Source organism: Anguilla rostrata, chromosome 7, assembly GCF_018555375.3.
Source record: "Anguilla rostrata isolate EN2019 chromosome 7, ASM1855537v3, whole genome shotgun sequence".
Classification (NCBI taxonomy): domain Eukaryota; kingdom Metazoa; phylum Chordata; class Actinopteri; order Anguilliformes; family Anguillidae; genus Anguilla; species Anguilla rostrata.
The window spans coordinates 44,873,632-44,899,992 of NC_057939.1; the positions used below are offsets into that span (position 1 = coordinate 44,873,632).

Genomic DNA, 26,361 nt, shown 5'->3' on the forward strand with positions numbered 1-26,361 from the left:
TAAGCCATGATACTGTATCGGCCTCTGTTTTGTTTAGTTTTTTTTGCACGCTGTAGATTTTGCCTGGGTGATTCTGTCTCAGAATGGAGAGGGCTAAAGGAATAAGGCTTTCACAGAGCATACGCAAGGCCTCATGCGCAGATCGGGGCTGCGCTGGGGTTGTTTCGAAACTTTTTTGTGTAGTTTGACAAAAAAAAAAAAAGCCTTTCACTGTAGCCTCGGCAAAGTTCCTGGATGAGGCGAGCAGAACAAGGCTGAATTCATCATAGTCAAGCAACTGTCAGAGGGTGGAAAAAAATCTGTTTTCAAAATATACTCCCTCAGAATTTTGGCTCTATTTTCCTCCACTTTCATCATTTTTTTTGTGAGACGGTTCCTGCGAGAAGTATTGCATGGGATTCTGAAGTTTAAGCCTCAATGAATGGAGTCTTGCCTTTTATTCAACCAAGGAACCGTAGACCCTTTTACTGAAATCCAAAGGTCACCAGAATGAAAGCACCAGACTGTGCACAGAACGCTTTTAGGCTGACTCATTTCAAGGAGGTGCCTCTGGAATGTTTTTTTTGTAGGACATGTGTCATCAAATTGTTTATTTCTTCGCTGCTGGAGCCAGATTTGCAGAGGCAGTTGCATAGGCGTGAATGACGAACCTTAGCAGAGACATTTTCCTATGGATGACAGTCAAAATCGAAGCAGCAGGCAAACATAGTCGACGGATATTTTACAGCATCGGTATTGTGTTGGACTGGGTCGATAACATCTGCCATTCAGTCATTCTGTCTGTCTGGCCACATACTTAACCGGTGCCTTGTCATAAAGTGCAGAGAAAATACAGGTTATATAAGTAGGTTAGGATATGAATTTAAAAGTCCTGATATGACCAAACCTTCATCTCTAATTGGCGCTCAGGTCATGTGCTGTATATCATCTATCGGTTTTTTTTTTTTTACCCCGGCGCACCTTTGTCTTGTGAGTGAAACATCGCCAGCTGAACTCAGCGAGCCCCCTCTGCCCTTCTCAAGTCATGCGGAACATAAATCCCGTTGGCTAAAGGCAGGGGAGCGGCCTTGATATTCAAATCGCCTCCATCATCTTGATACAAACCGCGGTTGAAGCGTGAAACCGTTTGACACTGAATGCAGAATGAGCTATTTACATCCCTCCGCCACCTCGGTTGTACCGCTAATATATTTCAATTTGCCGCGTTGTAAATGTCTGCCTTCCCCGAAGTGGTGCATCAGTGGAGTGAACGTGTGTTGCCGAGGGAAGTTTTATCATCTCTTGGTGCACATACAGATAGGTGGGCTATCGAAATGTGGATTTTTTTCTCTGAGTGGTATTGGAAAGTGTGGTGGAAAGGTAAAAAGACTGAGATCTACCGGAGAGGAGTCGTGACTCATAGTTTGAACCATGGGAAGATGCAGGGATGTCAGATGTGCCAGATTTTTCCAAAATACCCATTCCTCTGGGAAAAAACATTCTGCAAAGCAGTGAGTCAGACTTAAATCATGAGCTTGCAGGGCCCACAACAGAAAAAGCTCCATAAAACAGCCTGTTTTCTCTGCACAGTTTAAGACTCAACACTTAATCGAAATGAAGACTTGCATTTGCATATTTAGTTCATTCACTTCAGTCGTTTGAAGAGGCTTGTGTCTTTCTTGAACATATTTCACAACTGGAAAACATGGACTCCACTTCCCAGCAGCCCTTGTTTGAAATTCCTCAGGGTGATCATCCTGAATCCAGCTCAGCAGTGATGATTTGAGTGGGCGTTTAGCTGTAAGCGCTCAAGCAGCTAGAAATTAAAGCCGTTGTCCGAGTTACCCAGTCCTTCTAGACTTTGTATGTTAAATATTAATAGTAACTGCACATAATTTGTGAGTGGAAAATGGTTCCTTGCTGGAAAAAGGCTCGATGTACACTAGTCCTCACTGACCATGTCCCAGAGTTCAGCACTCCAGTGGATTCTCACCGAGAAGAGTAGTATTTTAACACTGTACTTAAACTGAGAGCACTTGAGCCACTCGGAATAAAACGTTGATCTAATTTATGTGTGCTTTACAAGCAGTCTAGGGCCATATTATCTTGGACGGTTTCCACGGCGGCGTTAGGCTCGCGGTGAAATCGGGAGCGAAAGCGGTTTACATCATTAGATAAGGCCCGGTACTTTGTTACACCTGAACGGTCTGGCAGGCGTCTGCGGCTCGTCCGTTACGGGGTGGGGTGGGGGGGGGGGGCGATGTCACGCGTTTAATGGGAGGCTAAACTCGCGTTGTTTCCCGAGCCTTTTTCGTTCCGGGGTCCGTGAAGGGGCCCGTGAAATATTAGCGTTTGTTATTCGCCGTCTCCGAATGACGACCGGAGGCCGGTTCCCCTCGACGATGGCGATGGCGACGGCGGCGGCGGCGGTATCTGCTGATCTGCGGTGATTAGGGTCAGCCCGCTTGTCGGATCTCGGATTCCGCGGTTATGTCATCGCTCCGGAAAGGCGTGCGCGGACGAAGCCGGGGCAAATTAATGTCCTCCGATATCAGCCTGGCTGGCGAGCGCTGTCTGTCACTGGGGGCCGTCCGTCAGGCGACAGGTGTTCTTCCTGCATTGTACCAGTCTTCACAGTGCTTCTGGTCTTGTACTCTCTTTTTTTAAATTTTCACTATAAAGCAATGCATATCTTTCGCATCTGCATCATGGGATTTTATGTTTGTTTATAAATTCTCATGATGTCCTGAAATGGAAAACAAGTGACAAGAGTAGTAAAACTCCAAAAATTTAAACAACAATCAATACAAGTGAAGTGTAATGAATCAGTACGATAAAGATTTATTTGTTTTTAATTGCGGTTAATATCATAATATTTCAGAGCAAATCTTTTCAGTTAGAGATTCAATTTTCTGTTATTATTAAAACAATCATTCATACCCAAGACATTATCATTATGAAAATAATGTGAATAATATTATATAAAGGTTGCAATATTGAAGTAAAGCTATATATAGATCAGCAGGTAGGATTAAGCATGCTAGCTCAAAATGTAAAGAATAGTCTTCATTGCCTCTGCACATTAGCTTACAAATAGCAGTGGAAATATGTCAAGAAACAGTCATTTCATTAGTAAGTATTTTTGTCTATTTAGAAACAGAAATCAGAACCATATGGTTATTTTTCATGTTTATTTAATGGTTGGCAGCATATGTACTGTACACTCATTAATCCTAAGTGTTGATGTCAATGTAAGCTAAAACTCATGTTTTTCAGTTATCATTGCAAAGCAGTAATCAGCAAGTGAACCAAAACAAAATAAATCCTACAGGTAATACAAGTAATGTTAATAACTTTTAATTGCATACAATAAAAGGATGTTTAAACTAAAGGTATGGTTTGAGTATTTATTCTGTTTTTTTTATTTTTTTCATCGTTATACAGTTAATTCTAACATCCACGCTGTTTGAATATGAGCTGAGGTTATAATTACGCTTTGAGTTGGAGCAGCATTGCAATTCACATGCATCATGTTAGCCTCCCTCACTTGGAATTGAGTGGCAGGTAAAGCAGTAGTATAGGTTATGATTAAAAACCCATTGATTCTGTTTGTTGGTCATATTAAGACAACTTAATAGGACCTTACATTTGTTTTGCTGATAATAATAATACATCTTGTTTATGATCTTGTGTTTTCAGGGTCTGAGTGCATTAGTATTTAGCCAATGCTGATGTGAATGTTACATAAATATATTTCATGTGATTATCAAACCAGAATGATTTGTAGAAACCTTTGCAGGAATTTGCTGAACTCAAAAGAATGGAGGCTGCATGCTTTGATCACATTGATGTTTTGTGAATTTGTGATCTAAGCAGGTGGCTGTAACTTATTTCGCTTCATATTCTGTTTCTTTACCTTTCATGAAACGTAAGTATGTTTCATTTTCTTTTGTTACCAGGAGGTAGTATTTGTAGGTCATTTAATTAATATTTAGTTTGACTTCTATATAAGGTGGCCTAGTTCATTTCTATGTTTGATTTGTTGAATAAGTAGTAAACATCACTTCTTGCATTTTCAGTTGTGCTAGGTAGTGCAATTCTGTACACACTTATAATTAGCAAAGATTAAAGACCAATGCCATGGTAACAATGGTGTTCCCTGTTCATTTACATAACAGATATGGTATACATGTTCACAGGCCTGTACAAAAAAAGCAAAACAGTAAAAATGCTAATTTCAGCCTGCTTTCACTGTAAGTGCAGCGTACAAGGCATCAGTGAGCCAAGCGTTCAGTTTGACAACCCCAGCACTGAATTTCAGTAATGGGATCATTCCATCCTCATATTACTTAATTTCACTAACACAACTGCTTTGATTTTAAGATTTTTGTCCGGATGTCTTGATATTTCTGCGTAGGGCTCATGTTAGCCTCACGCTGTGTAGATCTTTTTTTTTTTATTATCTACATGCCTGTGAAAGCCTGGTTTCGGGGAAGCTCATGTCATAGCGAAGGGTTCCTTGTAATAGAGGAAATAAATATCTCCTCCTGTCTGTCAGCTGTGTAGGATCTTCCTGAGTGATCTGCATCGTTTGTGCAGTAAGTGCACTGCTCAACTGCCGGATTAGAGAGTGCAAAGGAACAGTTTAAAGTGGGGGGATATTTTTATACAGACCTATCAGCGAATTCAGGCATGCCCGGCAATGGCAAACTAGTGTTTCCGAGTACTTGTCCTGCACAAAAAAGAAAAAAAAAGAAAAACAGCTTCAGTAGTCTGCATGTTTGTTTTTTTTTTTTTTTTTATCCTGCCATTTTGTCCTCTGGGATGGTACTTAGTGGCGGCAGTACCTGTTGTCCCTTAGTGCTCGAACCTGTGGCCAGGCAGTGAAATGTCTCTAATCCCAACACAAGGGGATTTAATCTCTCGCGTTCTCATGACCGCAGATGAAATTAGGCGGGCAGAACGGGTCGTCCCGCTCGCTCTCTGTTAATCTGCCGCTCTTTGCTAATTTGCTTTTCAGACCAGGCTGAAAACCCCCTTGATTAACGCGGTGCGCCGCGCGCTGCCGGAACAGGTGCCGGGCGCGGCTCTTCCGCGACGGCGTGGCTTCGCAGCTGCGCGCGTAATTGCGAAACACGCCGAGATTAGTCAAGGGTTTCATTTTCTCCCCACTCTGCCTCCAGTGCTCCTGTTATTATTGTTTGTCGGGAATACGCGTTAAGTGGATTATCTTATTTACTCCCCGTTCAGGTGCCGCCGTACGCGTTCAGGAAAGGAATAAAGTCATTCATTGCGCTGAACTGTAATTGGATAACAAACGATATACACGCGGAGAGGGAAAGAAAACACTGTTTTCGCGAGGTTTAGCACAGACCTACAGACCCGCGGGTCACACAGGCTCCTACGGCGCAGCCTAAACACCGAAAAAGTGGCACAGCGCCTGGCTATCGGGTGCGGTAGGCGTCGGCGACGTACAGTGGGGCTCCTTCCTCGACGCGCCTCTCGCCATGGTAACAAGACCGCTGACTAAGTCAAGTGGGGATTTGCCTGGGCGCGAGCCGTCGGCTAGCGAGCGGGCGGGCGGAGGGGATTGGCGAACCACTCCCGCTCCCGTCTCTGGCTGGCCGTTCCCGTCTCCCCTCCCACCGGCGGGGCAGCCCAGAACGACGCGGATGTCAGGTGCTCACACCGAGCGCGGACCCGCGGTCCCCTTGGAAACACCTCTGTATGCGCAGCTGACCGGCAGTCAGAGGGGGTGGCAAAAACGTTTCCTGTGTATTTTAATGACACGCCTTCCTTAGAAAAACACATCTCAATACCCATCTCTTGCAAAGCAGGCTGTGCTTGTGTTTTGATGCTAATACAGTACATGAAAAATAAATTCTTTCACCATGTGCATTAAAAATCGGATAGCTCGTTAACTGACCTTAAGCTCTCCTTACTTAGAGGATTAAACTAACGGTGAAGGTGCCATTGAAATTATTCTTCGAAATCAATGGGCACTAAAATGAGCAGGTTTAATGGGGTGTGCACGTATACCATCATGAAGTAGTTTCAGCTCTAAACTGGAATGTAGTCTCTTCTTCCTCTGTACACCCATCCCCCACCTTCTGTTTCTATCCTCATCTGCTCTCTCTCTCCCTCTCTCTCCCTCTGCTTCTCTCTCTCTCTCTCTCTCTGCCTCTCTCTCTTACTCTTTCCCTCGTTTTCTCTCTCTCTCTGGCTATTTCTTTTTTCTTTTTCTCTCTCGTGGTGGAATATTTATTTCCTCCAGTTCTCTGTGGTATGAGAAGTGCTAGCTGCATGTGTGCGTGTGTGTGTGTGTGTGTGTTTGTGTTTGTGAGGACTGCAGGGAGCAGTTAGTCCAAAGAAAATAATGGCATGATTGCCAGGACTGTTTTTTGTTGTTGTGTTGTATCTGCATCATTGTAGAATGACTTTATTTTTCAGGATTCCGCTTCCCCTGAAGATAAATGCACAGTTTTGGGGCTGTTCACAAATCCCTAACATTAGCACAAGGTGCTGTGTTAAGCCAGGATGTTTTAACAGTTGTTTTTTTTTTCTTCAGCATGATGCAATCTTTCTGCAATCATTGCAGTTAAGGGTAGTTTGGGAAAGTTAATTGAAATGCATTTTCTTCCCTTTTTTCCAATTAATGTGAACCAGATAATAGTCACGAAGCTAAGCTACGAAGGTAAATTTGAAATTAGGAGTTGACCACATTAACATGTGTTATGGTTTTAACTGTAGCAGTGTGGCATGTTCCATATTAAGTAGAATACTTCAGTTGAGCTTCAATATATTTAAGAGGACAGAGTATGTAATGCACCAGATCCATGGAAAAAAAAAACAAATTAGAATAAAAAAAAAAAAAAAAAAACAGTTATCAGGTTGTGCACTGTTGTGTGTCATATTTATGTTTACTGCAATTATTTTATCAACACCAGTATCAACACCGTTGTAGTTAGGGGCTGCTAAAAGTGCCATGCACTAATATTTTAACATTTTGAATAGTTAAATGTCCACCGGCAATATTTTAAGTGGACCGGCTGTCGAAACTATGACTCACTGTGGCATTTTTAAAAATGCGTATCTATACCGAGCCGTAGATTTTGGCCTGAAATGCAGAATTGATTTAAGGCCTTTCTTTTATGTCAGTGTGGAGACATTATCGCGGCCGTGGTAACGAGCTAGTAACAGCCCGTGATGTGTTACCTCGGGAACGCCCCTAAACCTTCTTTGGCAGGGTGTCAAAAGGGTGCGAAGCCGCCATTAATTAGGGGAGCAGAAGATTAAGCGGCGATCCGTCGAGCGGTCCCGTTGTGTGCGACGTGCGCCTCTCGTGAATCGTATCGTGCAATCGGATGTTCCGCGGTCGGGCAGTTATCTTTGAGGCGATCCGTCCCCCTCCTGGCGGCCGATGATGCGGCCGAGGCGCGGCGAGATCGGGGCGGCCAGAGAGAGAGAGCCGGAGTCGCCGAGGTGTTTGATGGGGCCGGGTTTCTCCGCCGCGCCCCGATTTCCGGCGAAATGAAGCCGCCGTGGAGGAGGAGGAGGAGGAGGAGGAGGAGAGGCGCGCGCGAGCGAGCGAGGTGATTGACAGGCAGGCGTAGACGCAGCACAGCGTCGGGCCCCAGCCGGTGGAGAGCTATAGGTCTGCCTGACGCTGAGCTAACTGACGGCTGTCTGACAGCACCGACTGGGGGGGGGAGAGACGGGATGAGCACCGTCTCCACTGCACTGCAGAGTGGGGGGGGGGGCAGAGAGGGGGGGGGGGAGAGACAGAGGGAGAGAGAGAGAGAGAGAGAGAGAATGGGGGGAAAAGGCATAGTGTTAAACTGAAAGTGTGAGAATAAGAAGGAAAAGAGACGGATAATAAGAAAAAGGGTGGGGTTTTAACCGTTCTGTGTCCGCGCTGCTCGGATCCGGGGTTGGAAGTTCAGTTCCAGGGAGGAGAATCGTGACAGGAAATGGAAAATCTTGCAGAATGCAGCAGTTTTGTTTTGGATGGCCGTGCCTCTTATCTTCCTGCTTTCTCACCACTTTTTGTATCCCGTGGAAAAACAAACTGTTTCCCTCACAATTCTGAAAACAATAGCTGTCAGAAATAGCCTCTCCTCTCACAGATTGGCTCTGGCTCTGTAATTGTAATTGCTCTTACCGAAGGGGCCTCTATCCCTGACCTCCCTCCACAGCTGTGATGTGGCAAACTACGTGTGTGAGTGTGTGTGTGTGTGTGTGTGTGTGCGCATGCAGGGAGCGGTCAGTCCAGAGGAAATAATTACATGATTGCAGGGACTGCAGCAGAATATATTGTCAGGAAGAAAGTAACGTGTCACATGGTCGTCTCAGGTAAAAATGTAACACAGTTTTGAGTAAAAATTGAACTGGCTTGTGCAAATGAGGTGTTACATTGTTGTGTCATTTAAGACATTATATGATTCTAGATCATCCACTAGAGTGCCTGCTTAATTCTCCAGAAGGCACACTAGGTAATGGGGAAATAATACTTGGCCATAAGGATTGTACTGGTTTGCATCAGGTCTGGAGGCTTTTAGGAAGGAGCTTTCGCTGTTTGAGAACATGTCCAGTGAGGCTATGGAAAACATACCACACCAGCTTTTGCCAGATGTATAAAATCCATTGGAATAAATTGACATAGAACAAGAAACATCAGTGGTCTGAACCGTAACATTGTCTAGGTTAATGTGGTCAGAAATTGAACATCAAGGTCATGCGGGCCAGTTGGCAGTCAGATCTTGCGCAGAAGCACTTGAGGAAATATAATAACTCACCAGATATCACCAGAGATCATCATCACAAGATTTGGGAACCTTTAAATGTCCACCTGAGGAGCAAATGGAAACGCTGAAGAGAAATGACGTGAGGGAAGAAAATGGCCAACACCCAGCAGAACCTCAAACTCCTGTATTCTAAAGGAGCCATTTGAAAATGGTTTCTAAAAACCATTTGAAAGTATGGGATTCGCTCAGAAAATATGACCATTAAAGGTGGAACTTCCCAAATGGTAGGCTTCCCAAAGGGACCAATAAAAGAAGAGACCCCAAGTAGACAGGGACTGTGAGTCCGCCAAGAGTGAAAAGGCATGATCTTCACAAATGTAGGTCATACTATATAAATTTCAGTAAATACATGATGCATACTATATACTTGCATGATAGTATCAAATGAGCTGTCCAGAAGCTGCAACCGTTTCCACTGATTGATTGGCCAGTGTGACCTTACTGGGAGAGAGGCTATACTTGAAGGCTTGTACCTCATGTATCTCTGACATTTACTCATTCACATTTCATTCACTAAACTAATAACTAAGTGTTCAGAAACCAGCCATTTCTCGCGACGTGGTCCCTCAGGCTTGAGTAGACCACTGTGACTGACGCGGCTGTTTAACCTCTTAAGAAGACTGACCGGCTTGGCCGAGTCCAAAGCAGCCGATGTAAATAGGAGGAACCGAGCAGTTTCCCCTCCAATAAAATGAATGCGAAGGAAGAAGTATCCCAGAGATCTCACCGAGATGATTGGTGCCCGAGATTTCACTGGGGTTATAAAACAGCTGCCTGTATTCTGTTCTGCAAACAGTTTAACCCTGTTTGCAATTGTGTGCATTTTTGGTGGCGCACCGTGGAGCGAAAATAAGTGGTAGCTCGCAGCATTCTCCCCAGGGAAGGGCACCTGCTTGTCTGAGCTCTCTCAAAATGACACAGGATGTCACAGCAGTGGGACAGGTCTGATAGGGCTACACAGATTGTGATAAATAAAATAAATATTTTGGTTATAAAATAAAAAAAAGTGATCGAATAAAGACACGGTGTAACATGAAAAAGCAGGATTTGTTTTGAGCAGGAAACAAATGCGCTCGATGCTATTTACATGTCTGGAAATGGACTTGTTAACAATAATAGAAGCAGTCTTTTCTACCACTTTGCTTTTTGATTTTCACAGCATGAAGTACAGTAAAACGCTCCGTAGTTTAAGCAAGGAAGATAATATATTATCATTATGATCAAATGAAGGCAGAACTGAAACAGACACTTGAAAAAAGGCTCCCGAACCTCACTTAAGACATTAGATGTTTGTATTGTATTATTTCAACGCAGGCTCTCTTTGATTGAGCACCACTCATGTCTGTGTGACTCCTGGTGTGCCAAAATCAATGATAACGACGGAGCAATTTGCTCATTGTTGCTTCAAATAATCCCTAATCAAAGACAACGCTAATGCTGAGGCACTCACTGCGATGTGTTTTTGTGTATTCCTGGAGTGAATTTTCCTCTCCGGGGAGAATGTAAGGATTAGCGATGGAGAGCAGTTGTTAAACAGCTGGATCCCATGTTAGCACCGCCTTAACACAGTCAGGGAGAGAAAAGGCGCTCTCAACGTGCTTTTTTAAAAAAATTTTTTGCAACTGATCAAGACGAAGAATTACAGAGTGGTTTGGGCTCGGTCAGAGACTTCAGTTAAATATGTGATTAACATATTGTTTCAGATGAAGTGTAGGTTACGGGGAGGTTAAAGGAAACAATGTGTGTGTTTCCAGGGGTTTGGTTTCAGGAGCGAACCTAAGGCTGTGACTCAAAGAAACTGTTGTTTCACAGTATTTCTTTATCGTTAATGAGCAACATTTTTTGGCTGGTGTTTTGCGACACTTTTACATTTCTTTTTTTACATTTACATGACTTGACTCGTGAACATTTCTGTAACGTTTTTGAAATGTTAAGTAAGAAAAAAAAGACTTTGCTTGAAAACAGTATTTTTATTTTTGTGTTTATTTTTTTATGAACAAGGCCCTTTGTGGTTTGAAGGAATCGAAGCCTCAGAGGCCGTGTGCACTCCTTTAATCTCCGAGGCGTAAGATTATTGGGTTCCTTGTTCGTTCGTCTCCACCGAGCGGAATATTCTATGAGCTCGGTGCGGACCGAGCGCACGCTGGTGTCGGCCTTGGTAGCCCGTGGGGGCCCGCTGCGTGCGGAAGATGAGAGGCGGACTGGCCCCTTCTGAATTATTGACCAGGGTACTGGAGCTTAGGGAGGTCCCCACGGCCGCGCTCACGTTACGCCCGAGCTGGAGCGGGGGTGCTTCGGGGGCGAGCGATTCACTCCCCCCGGGTACCGTTGCGATGAGTACGGAACGAGCTGCACCACTGGAAAACCACTGGAAGAAGTTTCTGGAAGATTATCTTGAACTAGGTCACGTTGCATATTTTAGGCTTCCAATCCACCACATGTACCAGGTCCAAATCAGAATGTGTTACAAGTCCATAGTCTTGCTTCCATTTCTTCCTGTATTATTTCCTTGCTGCTTTTTTGGTCATAGGTAGTCCACAGATGTCCATAAAATGCTCTCTCTCTCTTGCCCTAGGCCTCGGGCCGTGTCCAATACGGACAAGGAATGAATTGCTCAGACGCAGGCACATTTCTGCCCACAGTGCACGCCTATCGATCGCACATTCATCACACCGGTCTCGGGCTGTGAGCACACAGGGACTGCTTTTCATGCACGTCCATGGCCATACCCAGCCATTTCCCAATATGGTCACTAGACTCAATATTTGTCTGACTTTTTTTTTTTGCAGTATTTTCCACCAAATTCAGTGTTGCCGTTGAATCATTTAGTGCTACGTTTATTTCGGAAGCTCTTATGGATATAATTTCTCGTTTATTCCATTACTCACTCCTCTGACAAATGGCTTGCAAATGTGGGCTTGCCATCATACTGTATGTATATATTTTTTAAGTGATGTAAATCTTTTTAAGTCTGTAATATTTTTTGTACGTATTTTCCGCTGAGCGAGTGAAAACTGCAGAAATAAATTTAGATTCTTTAATGGTAATATAATATTGTCTCTACTTTTATGATAACAAAAGAAGTGCTGTTTACACTCTGCGTGTAAGAACAACCGATTCAGTCATCTCACAAACACTTATATTGTCATCAAAATTACACTGTGAAGCACGGTGGAATCTCAATCACGAGATAAAATAATTACACAATAAGTAAAACAGCAATAGCGGACGGCACACAGCGAGTCCTACGATTCCACTGTAGCCTGTAGTAGCTGCGAGGGCCTCTCTGATACAGACGTATATACATACCAAGGCAAATGCAATACCCTGGAGATCCCTGGTAATGAGCAAGAGCAGCAGAACAATAGTTTTCTGGTTTTACCGCAGTATGAAATCACCCTTCTGATAGAAGAGGAAGCTGAGGAGTGGCAACGCTCAGTGGATCTCAGCAGGAGCACATGGAATACAAACTAAATCCAGTACATGAAGGCATCACGAGCATCACAAATCTATCTCGCAATCGTAAAGACAGCTAATGTCTGTGCGGGTTATGACTCATCTCTCCAAAAAAGGTTTGTTTTGGTGGGGAGAATAGCCAACGCTTCCTGTTTCGCGGTAATCGTACAGGCCTGGCTCCTTACCGACTTCCATGCATGACTCAGTTCACTTTAATGAGCTTAAATGAAAATGCATGTTTGCAGTTGAAGATCCATAGTTTATATTTTCTAGTTTATCTGAAAATGTGTTATTAGGATTCTTTGAAGTGCATCATTCTTCATTACATTTTCTTGTAATCTCAGTATAGTTTATATGATTCAGATGATTCACTTCTGGAAGTTTCCATTTCATTTTGTTTTCTGGATAATCGCATGAACAATTCATAGAGGTTTTTGCAAAAAAAAAAAAAAGAAAAAAAAAGTGTTTGCTGTACAAGAAATTTAGTATGCAGCTGAAGCAGCATAAGCAGTGTGTTAAAAATTGTATACTAAACCTAAAAAAGAGAGAGGTGGAATAAAAATTTTATGACTGATACATATTTTATGTTCTGGGCAATAATGCTCACATTCTGGCGCAGTGTTTTTTGTTTAACCCCTTCCTCCCCGGTCTCCCCCCGCAGTTTCCTTCAGACTCACAACAACTCGCCCATTACCCGCCAATGCAGCAGTTTCTGCTAGAAAATGTACTTTGCTCCTCTGCGGAATGGCTGCAATTTAATGCAATTAGTTCTGCCACAGTGAGGAAAAAAAAAAAAAAAAACACTGCGAGAGAATATCAGCAGGGCTTATTGTCCACTCCTCAGAGTTTAGTGAAAACACATTCGAGGAGCCCGAGTTCCGGTGAGACCTCGGACTCCGCCGTGGCCCTAACCCCCCCCCCCCTCCCCTTGTGATTGACGGGTACAGACCACGCGCCTTTCAGTCCGGACGTACTGTGACAGTCGGGTCAATGCGCCATTGGTGCAGAGCCAAGCCATACCTGTGGAAACCTGTATATCTCTTGAACAGTCACACAACTCTAATTAATGGTCAAAGTCAACAGCCAAGCTTGTTCTGAATCGTATCGAAAACCACCTCTTCCCTTTCTTTTTACCCTGCCTCAAATTTTTTCTGAATACGTCATAATTCTGGTCAGCCAAGCAGTATGTGCTCTGGGACGAGTAAACTGTTTCACGTATTTTATTGGCTATTTTATGGTTTAGTTTAGTTTTATGTTGATGTAGAAACTGATTATATTTTCAGGTTGTATTCATATATAATATTCATTCATTCATATAGAATCGCATTTTGTTAGACATAATCATATTTAATTAAAATCAGTTTATTTTTCCTTCAAGCACTTCTCAACTGCAAATGTACGTTTACATTAAATCTCATCTATAATAAAATTGTTTATAATTAAACCAATCCTCTAAAATGTCAGATTCACATTTTACTTTCCAGTGACGTCCATCAGTACCTGTCCTGTACGCATTAGCTGGTAATTGAATTTAATCATTTTGAATTTGCTGGTTCATGTAAGTTAGGAATATTGAGTATGTTCCGTCAATGAATTAACTTCCCTGCAGAAGTCATTTACCTCAGAACACCCAGTGCGTAGCCTCATTTTTACTGTGCAGCCCTAATGCAACAGGACACTGGTGGCTACTGTATTTGTTACTGTAGTAGTTTGCACTCTATCTTGAACTAGATGTTGTCTGTTACTTTGTGTGAAATGAAAAAGAGAATGCCTCAGAGAGAGAGAGAGAGAAAAAGCGAGAGACAGAGAGAGAGAGAAAGCGAGAGACAGAGAGAGAAAGCGAGACCAAGCGACACAGAGAGAGAAAGCGAGAGACAGAGAGAGAGTGAGAGAGAGAGAAGAAAGCGAGAGGCACAGAGACAGAGTGAGAGAGGCAGCGAGAGGCGCAGAGAGAGAGTGAGAGAGAGAGAAACAGAGGAGAGAGCGAGCGAGTGAGAGAGAGAGAGAGCGAGTGAGAGAGGAGAAGTGTGGGTTGTTGCGCTGAGTGAATACGGTTCCCTGGAGGGATAATTACCGACAGGCAGGGTGGGTTTCGTATTGTCAAAACCCCGCTTTGTGTGCGCAGCGCACTTGAAATGAAAATCTCATATTATACGGCGGGCACCGCACTGGCGCTAGTCAAAATAATAAAGAGGGGAGCGGCACGAAACGCTACGGCGACCCCCCCCATCCCCCATTCCCCCCCCCCCCAAACTAAGGCGGGATCACAGACTCCAGGGTCTGACGACGGGCTCCGGCTCCAGTAGGGCTCGGTACGTTCAGAGACGCCGCACAAAGAATTCCAAACATCTGTTAAGGCGGATAAATATTTAGGATTACCGATCGGAGCTGATTGTGGAAACTATCGGAAGCACGTCACCTTCGCCGGGGGGTTATTCTGAGGTGGCCTACATTTTATGAATTGTCAGTCGGGACGGATTATCAGGTGGACAATAAGGACTGTTGCTATCCCGGTGAAGCGCCTGGCTCAAACTGTGCTGTAGGTACAGCAGCAGTGACCTGACTGAGATTAGAACTCGCAACCTCTGTTTCAGTCCTTGCTTTTATACATCAATGTCCATTGTAAAAAAAAAAAAAAAAATTTTTAAATCATGTACTGTCCTCAACTGTAGTTTATTAATTAAATGTGTTTGTGTACAAGTCTGTGCGCTGAACAGGCATGTTTGAATTTCTGGAATTCTCCCAGCAATTTTGCTTCATGGCACTGAGGCTTTACCGCCTAGACTGCACACCGTAAACTGAATGTAATCTGTAATTAGAAACTGCTGCATGCAGACAAATTCTGGACAGTATCCAGTGCAGCACCGCAAAACTAACTTCCACGATGCCTAGCATCGAGGTTTAATACTAGGATGTAATTAGACAAACAGCCAAGGGATTGAATGGTTTATCCGAATTCCTCTTTCAGATCAACGTGTTGTATGCTTTTCACTGTCACACACTGAAACCTACATTTACCGTGTCAGCATGCATAAATACAGTCTTCAGACGCCAGGACTTGTCTCGTTTTTTGTGCAACTTTCGCACAATCCCATTTTAGTTGGATCAAAATAAGCAATCAAAGGCAAACGACTGTAATGCATATGTAAATTCTGTGAGTCTGACAGCAAACATGGATGCCTGCTTTTACTGCTGTGTGTAGCGCAGCCTAACAAATTCAAAAGCGACTACAATTTAGTTACTGTTTTTTTTTTTCCAGTCAGAATTTGGTGTGTTTAAAATGAAGGGAATTGGAATGCAGGTCAGCTCGTGTCTCCCTCACGCATTACATTACATTACATTTATTTGGCAGACGCTTTCATCCAAAGCGACGTACAAAAAGTGCATTTCATGGTCATAGACGACTGCTAAACACAGGTTCAGTAAGGTACAATACTTATTTTGTACAGCTATTTCTAGCCAAGAACACAGTTTAGTTCACACAGTGAACACTATTCAGACCACGCGTCCGTCTAAGGGAACGTAAAAGGAGTGATTCCGCTCAAATCCGGACACGGAACAAGCAAGATGGCGCTAACTGATGGACACAGTCGCAGGGCCGGCTTTTCCCCAGCCCGCGCGCGAGAGAGACACGCAGCCGCGTACTGTAACAGCGAAAGCGTTTGTAAAACCGCGGCGCGGACAGAATGGCATCCATCTGGTGATTTAGGGGGACCATTCAAACTGGAACTCTGTGAGCTATGCCGGCACAAAGATACGGGCGTGACATTTTAAGGCTTTCTTCCCATACAGACCTCCATGAAATGAGTTTTCGGTTACACCTCGGTTCCTGGTGGACAGAGCCCCATATCACAAAAGCAGTGGGGCCTGTAATTCTGTGTGATGCTGGTGCGGGGACCGGGGGGTGAGGGGGGTTGAGGGTGGGGGCGGGGGGGTGGATGTGGCAAGATGGGAGAGAGATGCCAGCAGAAGTGGAAGGGTGGGGGTGCTGGTATAGATGAACAGAGACCTAGGTTGATGGGTTTAGGGCGGGAGGGGACGGGGGCGTAGTTGTGTTTATCAGAACGTATCAGTCCATGGTTCCTATGCTTCTCCAAACCTGGTTAGCCCTGCAGATGGGATATCCTAAGATTACATGTGAGGTTCAGATCTCCATAGGCAGGACAGAGGCTCAGTTGTGAAGGCTTAAAGTTATGTCAGCGTACCTAGATAATACTTGAGTGGACTGGTCTGGGCCCCTCACCACTCTGAACTGGATTGCTTTTGTGGCCCTGTGATAGGCCAGGATCCTACCCAGTGAGGGCACCTGCTGACCAATGAAATTGAGATCTCAGAGAAGGCTTCTGTCACTTATGATAAATCTAACAGCAAAGCTCTGGAGCCATAATGGTGGAATTAGACTAAATTTGAGAGTGATGCAAGAGCAGTTGGTTGCCCATAAGCTTTCAGGCTTGCACCAGGACGAAATATCCAAAAGATCAGACCAATGACAATTTTGACAGCTGTGTTGGGTAAAGCCATATGTCCCAGAGAACTCCTGTGTTGACAGTTTACGATTATGATGTGTACTTTCCCTTATGCTACTCTGGCTTTGTTCCCAAAACCCAAACGGACCGAAGCTTCAGAATCTCAAACATTTTTTCCGCCTCTTCATTTCCATGCATCCTAGGCGGGATGTTGCAGTGCTGCAGTCTCTCTCTCTCTCTCTCTCTCTCTGTTTATGAAACAGTGTCAACAAGATATAGCCGTGCAGGCTTACTTAAAATCAGTATCTGTTAAAATGTTGAATCTGGTGCAGCAAGTGGCTTTCTGTGGAATCTATTAGCACACCATACACTCCTTGCCAGACCACTCTGCTCCGCATTTGCTGGTTCCCACTGTGGAAGGAACCTCAGTCTTCACTCTGTTTTGGAGGCTGGCTCAGCAGAATCGGTCCCCACCGGTCATGTCTGTTCTCAGGCCCCCAGTGGTGGAATGAGGACAGCCTGAAAACACGCCTGTTTAAATTGCACCTAATTCAGGAACATTTATCATGGCTTTACTGCCCCCACCAATGCCGCACATAAAACTATATCCTCAGAGCCATTTTCTGCTAAAATACATTCTACAGTCTCCGTTCTCAGTCTCCCTCTTGTACCTGCATTGCACTTAAATTTATGTTGTGGGTTTATATATTTACTACTTCAAAGTAAGTTTTGTATTAACAGCTATTCTCTGTTGTAACCCTAAAGAACAGACATCCGCTCTTCCTAAACCTTTTTGTAGGCACTTATGAAGGTCGCTCTGGACAAGAGCATCTGCTAAATGCCAAAGTGTATGCTAATGTTATCTTTTGGAGGTGTGTATTGCGGAAGAAGAAACATTACAGTACCGGTGCGGACATGACGGGCTTGCTTCTGTCTTTACTTGAGAGGGAAAAGCTCTTGAGCTTCTCATTTCAGCAGAAGACAGTTCTCTTGGCCTGTCTTCGGGTGAAAGCGAAGTGGATTGTCCAATTGGAGGAGCCATGTCTGTGGCAGGCCCTGTTCCTGGACGATGTAATTAATTCTTGCCGGGCCGTGAGGCAGCAGAACCACTGGCAGGCCACCCGCTGTTTTTTTTGCAGCCGTCGGCCAAGGTCACTCCCGTCCAGCATGGCCTTGCCTACCTAGACAGAGGGAGATTCTTGATCTCCAGTCCTTTGGAAACCTCAGAAAACACAAACACACACGAACACACGAACATACTGCCTTCTCATTTGAAAAGGCTGACATAGGCTAAAGAATTGTTCTTATCCAATCAAATCTCAAGAACCTGTCAACAGTATTGTACAACATTGACTTTTTTTGACTGGTAAGAAGCGGTATATAGTTGACTAAGTCTGGAATCACGCTGTGTTCTAAGTGGATCTCTTCTCCAACAGTTTTCCTCATATTCGATCAGTGTTCAACGGAGTGAGTTGTTTTTTCGGAGCGGATTTTCTCCGCTTAACGCCCGTGTTTACCGACCGCGGCGTTCTGTTGTCGCTAGCGCCGCCGCTAGCGCCGTCGGCGGTTCTCCGTCTCGTCCGCCGGCGCGCGGCGCGATCGGCGAGCCTCGCGTCTCCCAGCTGTCTGCGGCTTCGCGCCGGGAGACCCGACAGCCAGCCGCCGCTTCAGCCACTCCGAGCGGAAATTTCACAGTCTTTTGGCTCAAACTGCTGGCAGCCGTCCCGAGGACTCGGAGGAAACAATTCCATAAAAGTGGCATAAATTAATGTGACTAATTAACGCGATGTTAATTATTTGTAATTGCGGCGTTTGGAGTCGCATTACTTGAGGAGGCATATGTCGCGCGCCGTGTTTACCGAAACAAGCGGCGGCTAATCCCGTCTCTCGAGTGCTCCCTTCCCGTTGTTGGCCCAATCAAGCGGCGGCGCTCTCGAAACATAAAGCGAGCTAAATCGCATCTCTCTGAAGAATGCAAAGCCAGCGCTGTCCGAACGCTGCAAACCTGGATTCGGGTTTTCATTAGCATCATCGGTACGTTTTGACTCTTGTTTATGCCGGAGCGGACAGTGGTCATTGTTGAATAAATCAAATCTAATGAAAGTGCTAAATCCGCTGACATCGGTGCCTGTAGGCAAGAGCAGACGTTGTGGCTACACATGCATGTAATCACTTTCATTGTGATTATGTGAATATGTGAAAATATTCTGATGGTAAATGCTATGCCCAGCACTGAATTTTTGAAGTATTATGCAACTATTTATTGAAATTTGTGTAAATAATTCCATTGCTTATCCTTCTTGCGTGTATATAAATATTTTGAAGTAGGAAACCATTCATGAGAAGTCAAATGCATATGAATCAGATTGCAAATGATCCCTTAAAAGCCTGCACTTTCATATTTCGATTTACTAATTACAGAGCTGTAATTGTAAACAGTGCCCTGTCAGTGACATTGAGTTAGCCATCCCTATCCCCCTGTAATAAAATAGGAAAAACAATAAAATTGGGAAGATATACAGGTCTGTGTGCACGTTGCTTGTGTGTGTGTGCGTGCGTGTGTGTGTGCGTGCGTGCATGCCTACGTGTGTGTGTGTGTGTGTGTCCGTACTGGCTTCCAGCAAGTCACAGTGGTACTGTGTTATATTCCGAAATCATTGCAAGAACTTGTGGTTTGGATTAAATGTATTTTCACCTAAATGCAACTTAAGTCTAGAGTATTTAGCATGCGCTTATTTTAAACTCCTTTCATGGACAGAATGTGTGCAGTTCAAATGAATTTAGTTTAAAACAAGCATATGCTAAAGATCCCAGGCTTAAGCTGCATTTAGGTGAAAATATTTTTTTTCTCGATCGTACGCAAGGTTGGGCAGAAGGGTGCATTAAAATTTATGAGCTCTGTGTTTATCGTATTAATAAATATTTAGAAAGATGTGCATTGCGCACGCAGGCCCGTGATTGACGTCGTTGTGTCCCTGTTTTCTTTTGTGCGGTGTCGAGATTTTCCAGCCGGCTTGGTCAGAGCCCGTGATGCAGATCCGGGCGGTCGGCCTCCTGGAGGCAATCAGGTGTGCCTCTGTAAACATCCCCAGTGTGCCAATGAGAGTGCTTCTCTCGCTCTCTCCCTCCCTCTCTCTCTCGCTCTCTCCTCTCTCTCTCCTCTCACTCTCTCTCCTCCTCTCTCCTCTCTCCTCTCTCCCTCGTCTCCTCTCCTCCCTCTCTCCCTTTCTCTCTCTCTCCCTCTCCCCCTCTCTACCTCTGTTTCTCCCTCTCCCTCTCTCCCCCCTCCCTTCCTCCCTCTTTCTCTCTCTCTCAGTCCTTCTCTCTCTCCCTCCCTCCCCCTCTTTCTCTCTCTTTCCCCTCCTCTCCTCTCTCTCTCTCCTCCCTCCCTCTCTCTCTCTCTCTCTCTCTCCCTCCTCTCCTCTCTCTCTCCCCTCTCTCCTCTCCTCTCTCCTCCTCTCTCTCTCCTCCTCTCTCCTCCTCCCCTCTCTCTCTCCTCTCTCTCCCTCTCTCTCTCTCTTCTCTCCTCTCTCCTCTTCTCCTCTCCTCTCTCCTCTCTCTCTCCTCTCCTCTCCTCCCTCCTCTCTCTCTCCTCTCTCCTCTCTCTCTCTCTCTCTCTCCCTCTCTCTCTCCTCTCCCTCTCTCCTCCCTCCCTCCTCCTCTCTCTCTCCTCTCTCTCTCCCCCTCCCTCCTCTCTCCTCTCCTCCCTCTCCCTCTCCTCTCCTCCCTCTCTTCCTCCTCCTCTCTCTCTCTCCCTCCCTCTCTCTCCCTCTCTCCCTCTCTCTGTGCCTTCGGGCCCTCAGCATATGAACAGTGAGCAGCGCTCGGGGGCTCGGCTCGGCTGCCTGTTTGTTTCTTAACCACAGGAGACTTTTATTTACACATTTAGACCAGGCCTCCGTTCAGCTCCCTCCAGCTCTCCCACCGCCAATCCCTGCGTTTATAAGATTACGTATTTATGTAGTCGGGCCCGACTTTATAAATTCAAAGCAAGCAGGTCACAGTTACTTTATTTTCCAAGTTCGGTGCTAAGAAACCCCCCGGATTATTTAGTGTTTTGGGAGGGATTTGAATTTTGTGGGGTTGTTTAGCCGATTCCCCTGGGGTGCCGGTTCAACATATATTCACACTTCACGGAGCGGAATAAAGATGGATTATTTCGGTTTTAAATGGGAAAAGATGCTAGGCGGCACAGCAAGTTATTTTTTTTTTCCCATTATAGAAACTTGACGGTCAATTGTTTTCAACAATGACCAACATCCCCTTTTTCAAAACGAAAGCCATTTCCTCATACTGATGGAATATACAGTAAGGACAGGAAATGATCTGTACAGAATACTGTATAAATAATTTTACTGGAGGTAGTCCGCTACTGTATACATTTTATTATTTGAGCGACAGAGCTTTGAAATTTTGTGTCAAATCACGTCATTCCTTCGAGCTTTGCTGGGCTCTTAGAGATTCCATACCCTTAATGATCCTTAGCTGTGGTATGTGAAGTAAAATTTTCCGTGGCGTTCTACGGTCAGAGGGACCAGGCTTGACCATTGATCAGTAGTTAATCAAAAAATATCCCCGGCACGAGTCTGCTCCCGCTCGAAAAAAAAAAACTGTGCTTCATCACCGCGGACTCGCGGAGCTGCGCGAACAGGCTCGGGCGGCGAAGAGAATCCGCAGCTGTGCAATTCATCTTGCTCCATCAATAGTTGCCCGCGGTGAACATTGTAATTAAGGTATTAGCCGCCTGTAAGATAAACACGGCTCTTTGAGAAACAAACTGCGCCGCACTTTGGCAGTTACTTTTCGAACCAACGCAACACCCGCTGCTTCTGAAGTTGAGTCGAGTTGCGTCGTTGTACAGTGGGCATGAGACCCACAATATGCTGTTTTGTTCTATGAAAAATTAATCTTATCTTCATCCTCTGTTCTGTTTTCTTGCCTTAGATTTTTTTGCAGCTAAATTTTACGGGATCAATCATTTTCAGTGTGATGTACTGTTTGACTGACTGCGGGTAACACTGGTATCATATGAAAGGCCAGAGATTCACCACTTGGAAAAAGAGCATAGGCAAAACATTTAAAAATGTGGTTCCAGTACTGATGTTTTTCATTTCTTTTTTTCTTTCTTTGTGTGTTTTCCGCGCAGCCATTGGGAGAACCCTCATCCCCCGCTACTTCAGCACGGTGTTCGAGGGCGGAGTCACCGACCTCTACTACATCCTCAAGCACTCCAAGGAGTCCTTCCACAACTCCTGCATCACCATCGACTGCGACCAGTGCACCATGGTCACTCAGCACGGGAAGCCAATGTTTACAAAGGTAAAGGTCGCTCTTCAGATTCCCTGTACAAAGGAAAAATACACTGAGAGAATGAGACACCACTGGTGCCATGAACACGTAATAATGCCAATTTGATGACCTTGTACAGCGCTTCCAAACGCCCTAAGAAACTGAATGCAATTATTTAGGAAATTCTAAGGTCTTGTGGGCCAGAGAGAAATTATGTGTCTGTGTATATGTATGTTGAAAAAGTATACTTTGATATTTGAAGCATATTTGTCATTCTTATTTATGATCTACATGAGACCATTTTCATTATGTATGGTTTGTATTTTCTCTCTTTGGCTTATGTTTTTATTTTCAAAACAATAATTATTTGAGTTTTGTGCAAGTCTTGGGTACAGTTTTCATGTTTGAATTCACCACGGGGTCTTTTCTGTTTATTTTGAGGATAATAGCACAACCTCATAAAAAGGGGAAATTTATCAGGATGAATTCATGCGATTTTCTGTTCCTCCTGTTCACATGATAAACAGAAAACAGATAATCATTCTGCTCCCATGCAAGCAGACTGTCTTTGAACCACCAGCACACCCACAGAGGTAGAGCCAGATTTATTTATTTATTGAAGCATTTATTTATTTATTTATTTTGGGGCGGGGGGGGTGGGAGTAAATTCAGTGTCCACAAACTACGATGCGTGATAGGTTAGACCCTGCAGTCCTCACGGGATTCGTCGGATCGCAGCGAGAGAGCGAAGTGACAGACGGGATGCTGCCGTGGTAATGGAACCGGCGGGTTTGCCATTGCAGGGCAGGGAGAGGCCCGGAGGAGAGCCATCATCCGCGCGGGAAACTAGCGCGGAGCCCCGGGGCCGACAGCCCCACATCCGCTAGCGAGCGCCGCGGCGCTCGGCCGTCCGCAGGAGGCGCCGTTAGCAGGGAAGGTCGGCGCGGTCACTCGGCCGCTCAGAAGCTGCTCGCCCTGCGGCAGTCAGCTGACCGGGATCCTACCTCGCTCAACCGCCGCCCATTCACATAATGTGGACACTTTGTGTCTGTTGGTGACGTCAGGAGAAAATGTAAAAAACAATTAGCCTGATTCTCCGTATTCCAGCAATACTGGGAGAAATGGAGAACGCTGATGTTCAACAGTGTCTCAGTGTCTGAAAAGCTGATTGGGGTTAGCTACCACAATAAAATACGGCTCCTATCTGGAATTTTAAAACACAGATGATACTCGAATGGCATTTATATAACATTCCCATAATGTTCTAATAACGTTGGTATAGAAGGCTTTTTTTTTGTTACTGCTATAGTTTCTTTAACAAAAACAAAAAAAAACTCATCGCATTCGGTCAGCAGCCGAGGTACATCTGGTGTGAAAGACTGTTCCAGAAACTCCGGTGCCGTGAATCATCCCCCGTCAGGAGCGGAGAGGTTTCCAGCGGGGGGGGGGGGGGCGTAGGGTTGGGGGGAGGGGGGTGGGAGGCTCCGCTTTATTACTCCCCCTCCCCCGAGACGGCGGGCGCTCTTCCGATCCCGGAGGAGGGCCGGCGTGCCCGCTGTGGGTAATCAAGATCTGTAAACCGCCGCCGTCGGGAGGGAGATTCGAGCGGCGGGGCGGCGGCTCGGGGGGGGGGGCGCCGCTGTCACAGCGCTCCCGTTCGCCCGCGCGCCGTCCGCCCGCTGCGGGGTCCAGCCCCCGCGCCGCGGTGCTCCTTTGTGCGCCGCGCCGGGGACGCCGCTGCTCTTATCCCGCCGATAATTCGGCCCCGGTCCCGCGCCCGCGCTCTCCCCCCCCCCCCCTTCCCAGCATGCTCTGCGTGCGCGTGCCACGCTCAGCTTCTCAGGCCTCTCTTCCCTTTCCTCCCTCAGGTCAGTAACAGTCATAAAGCCCTGAAGTACACGTTTAGCATTTGTCGTTTATTCGACGAAATTGCCGTCTAACTTCAGTGCAGAATTTTTTGAAAATATAAAAATGCCTAAAATGGCTCTTGCATCAGATTATGTAGAGTGTTTAGGCCTTAACAGAGCACAGTTTAAAATGCTAAATATGAAGACGAATGCACCAGGGAAAACAATTAGATTATGCAGAGTATTATAGAAATTGCATTGTTTGTCATAATGTATTGTCATGATAGTATTATTGTAGATTGGTTTAATAATCTTTAATAATTGTGTGTGTGCATGTGTATGTGCGTCTGTGTGCGTGGGTGGGTGTGGGTGTGTGTGCCTGCTTGTGTGTGTGTGTGTGTGTGGGTGGGTGCGCGTGCGTGTGAGTTATATGTCTTGATAGCTTGTCCAGCTCCTCGCTGATTTCTGACTTTAAATCATTCATCAGCCCTTGGGGTTGTTGAGAACAACTTACATGAAACAGAACCTGTTCCCCCATTGATATTAACAAGGGTTTCTCTGCTCCCTAGTGCCACTTCCAGACTCGGAGAGTTCTGAATAACTGCTGGGGATTAAACTGAATTAATGTATCTTCTATATATTAGCCTTTTACGGCATCCCTTCTGAATCCATCAAACAAGCTCGTGAGTTGAAAGGGAAAGTTTTATTGCGAGTGCCTTAAATCAATGGCCGCCCTGTTAGGACTCATCTTTCATACAGCCACATTTCATTGTGTTCTCTCTTCCGGATTGAGAAGTTGTGTTTGCGACCGCGTAAATCAGAACGCCACAACGGCGGCTAACAACTCCATCATAAAAAATCTAGATACATAGAGTGTCTTGATTTTTAGAATATTTGAAGTGCTGCAACTGTTGCCACAGACACATTACGAAGTAGTATTCATTTGTTAATTTATGGTATTGGAAGTCATTGGATCCTGTGGTTCCTTTATAAATAGCAAAATAAATGGATAGATTATTTTTACCATTAGTACTGTCGTTGTGTATTTCCTTTAAATGTTTTTTTAGTGATTAAGGATGCACATCAGTCATTTTTAATTTACACTTTAACATCTAAGACGTAAAGAGCTAACTCTGTGTAATGCTGGCACATCCTTGTTGTCTAGTCTACAGCAGTAACAGAAAATGGCTATATTAAAGAAGACAAATTACTATTACCACAGTATTATATTTTACAACAAAATGACTTTTGACATGTCAGATCTTTCTCAAAGAAGCTCTTTAATTGTTTTGTTTGCTCAACCCTCACCTTCAAAAGCACTTCTACCTGTGCCAATAACAATGTTGTGCTCTTTATGCACCTGTTCCCAATAATAATTGACCCTGTCTCTAATTAATTAATGAGATATTATAGAGTAATGAATGCAATTAAAAAGAATATGAGAAAAAAATACCAAATCTACATGAGAAATATAAAAGCAAGAAAGTTAAGGGCAAATTGAAAAATATGAGCATTACAGTCAGTCAAGATAAATCTGCTGCACTTCTGGTGTTCCTGTAGAAGTGCCTGGCTCAAAAAGAAACAAAGTGTGTTAGCAGATCTTCTTCACCTCTTGCAAATGGATTAAATTGTGTAGAAGCATGACTCCCAGAATAATGGCAACGACAGACAGAAACCCCATTTTACATCTTTATCAAAAAATATTTAAAGACCCGCTGTGCAGCTCCTGTGTTTCTGTTTGGTTAGCGTTCCTCTGCGCGTGCTGGTTTATATAATCTCCTCCTTACAGCAACGCGTCCATCGTTACTGTCTAGAACGTTTGATCAGGTGTGATCAGACTTTTGCAGGGTCTGAATATGTGATATGATATTTTATGATGGGGTTTCAAAATCAGTACAAACAACCAAAACCTGCCCTAGTCCTTCATTATGATCTGAAAAGTTATTGCTCGCTGTACTGGCCAGTCTGTACTTTTTACAGTGGTGATCCTATTTAACATGCATGGCTTTGATGGAAGATGACAACTTGGTCCATCACCCTATGGAATGTTTATGGAGTCCCGTGTTGTTAAAAAGCACATAATGATGTATTACCCAATACCCTTAAAAGTAATGAAGTTGTCATTTGTTGTTTTTTATGGTTGTGTTCTTTTTTCCCTGTGTAGCCAAAAGCCTCTTTTCAGTCCAGCCACATTATTTTTTTCCGTAATTAGAGTTAATTTCTGAGGGAAATGATGCTGCCGCTGAATGTAATATTTCGAAATTTTAAATCAATAAGGCTCTTCTTGTCTTGACATCATGGGGATTATTATTTTTTTTTTTTTACAGTAGATCGTATTTATCTGGGAGTCTGGAAGCCCATAGTCAGTGAAACTGGTCTGAATTACCCTCGTATATATATCACTGCATGAGGAACACCTCTTTATCATCAATCAGATGTGTGTCCCTGTGAGCTTATCCACTTAAAAAAAATCTATACAACCAGCAATAAATGATGTCACCGTAACTGGTTCGAAAACTT

General features: G+C 44.6%; 1 protein-coding gene across 3 annotated transcripts in view; it reads left to right on the forward strand.

Moving 5' to 3' along the window:
- Window positions 1–26,361, forward strand: part of LOC135259818 (LIM domain-binding protein 2) — a 77,665-nt gene that overhangs the window by 21,801 nt on the left and 29,503 nt on the right. For all 3 annotated transcript variants that reach the window (XM_064344584.1, XM_064344583.1, XM_064344585.1), the window contains exon 3: window positions 21,852–22,024. In XM_064344584.1, coding sequence (XP_064200654.1) covers window positions 21,852–22,024 — 173 coding nt within the window. The remainder of the gene's footprint in view (window positions 1–21,851; window positions 22,025–26,361) is intronic.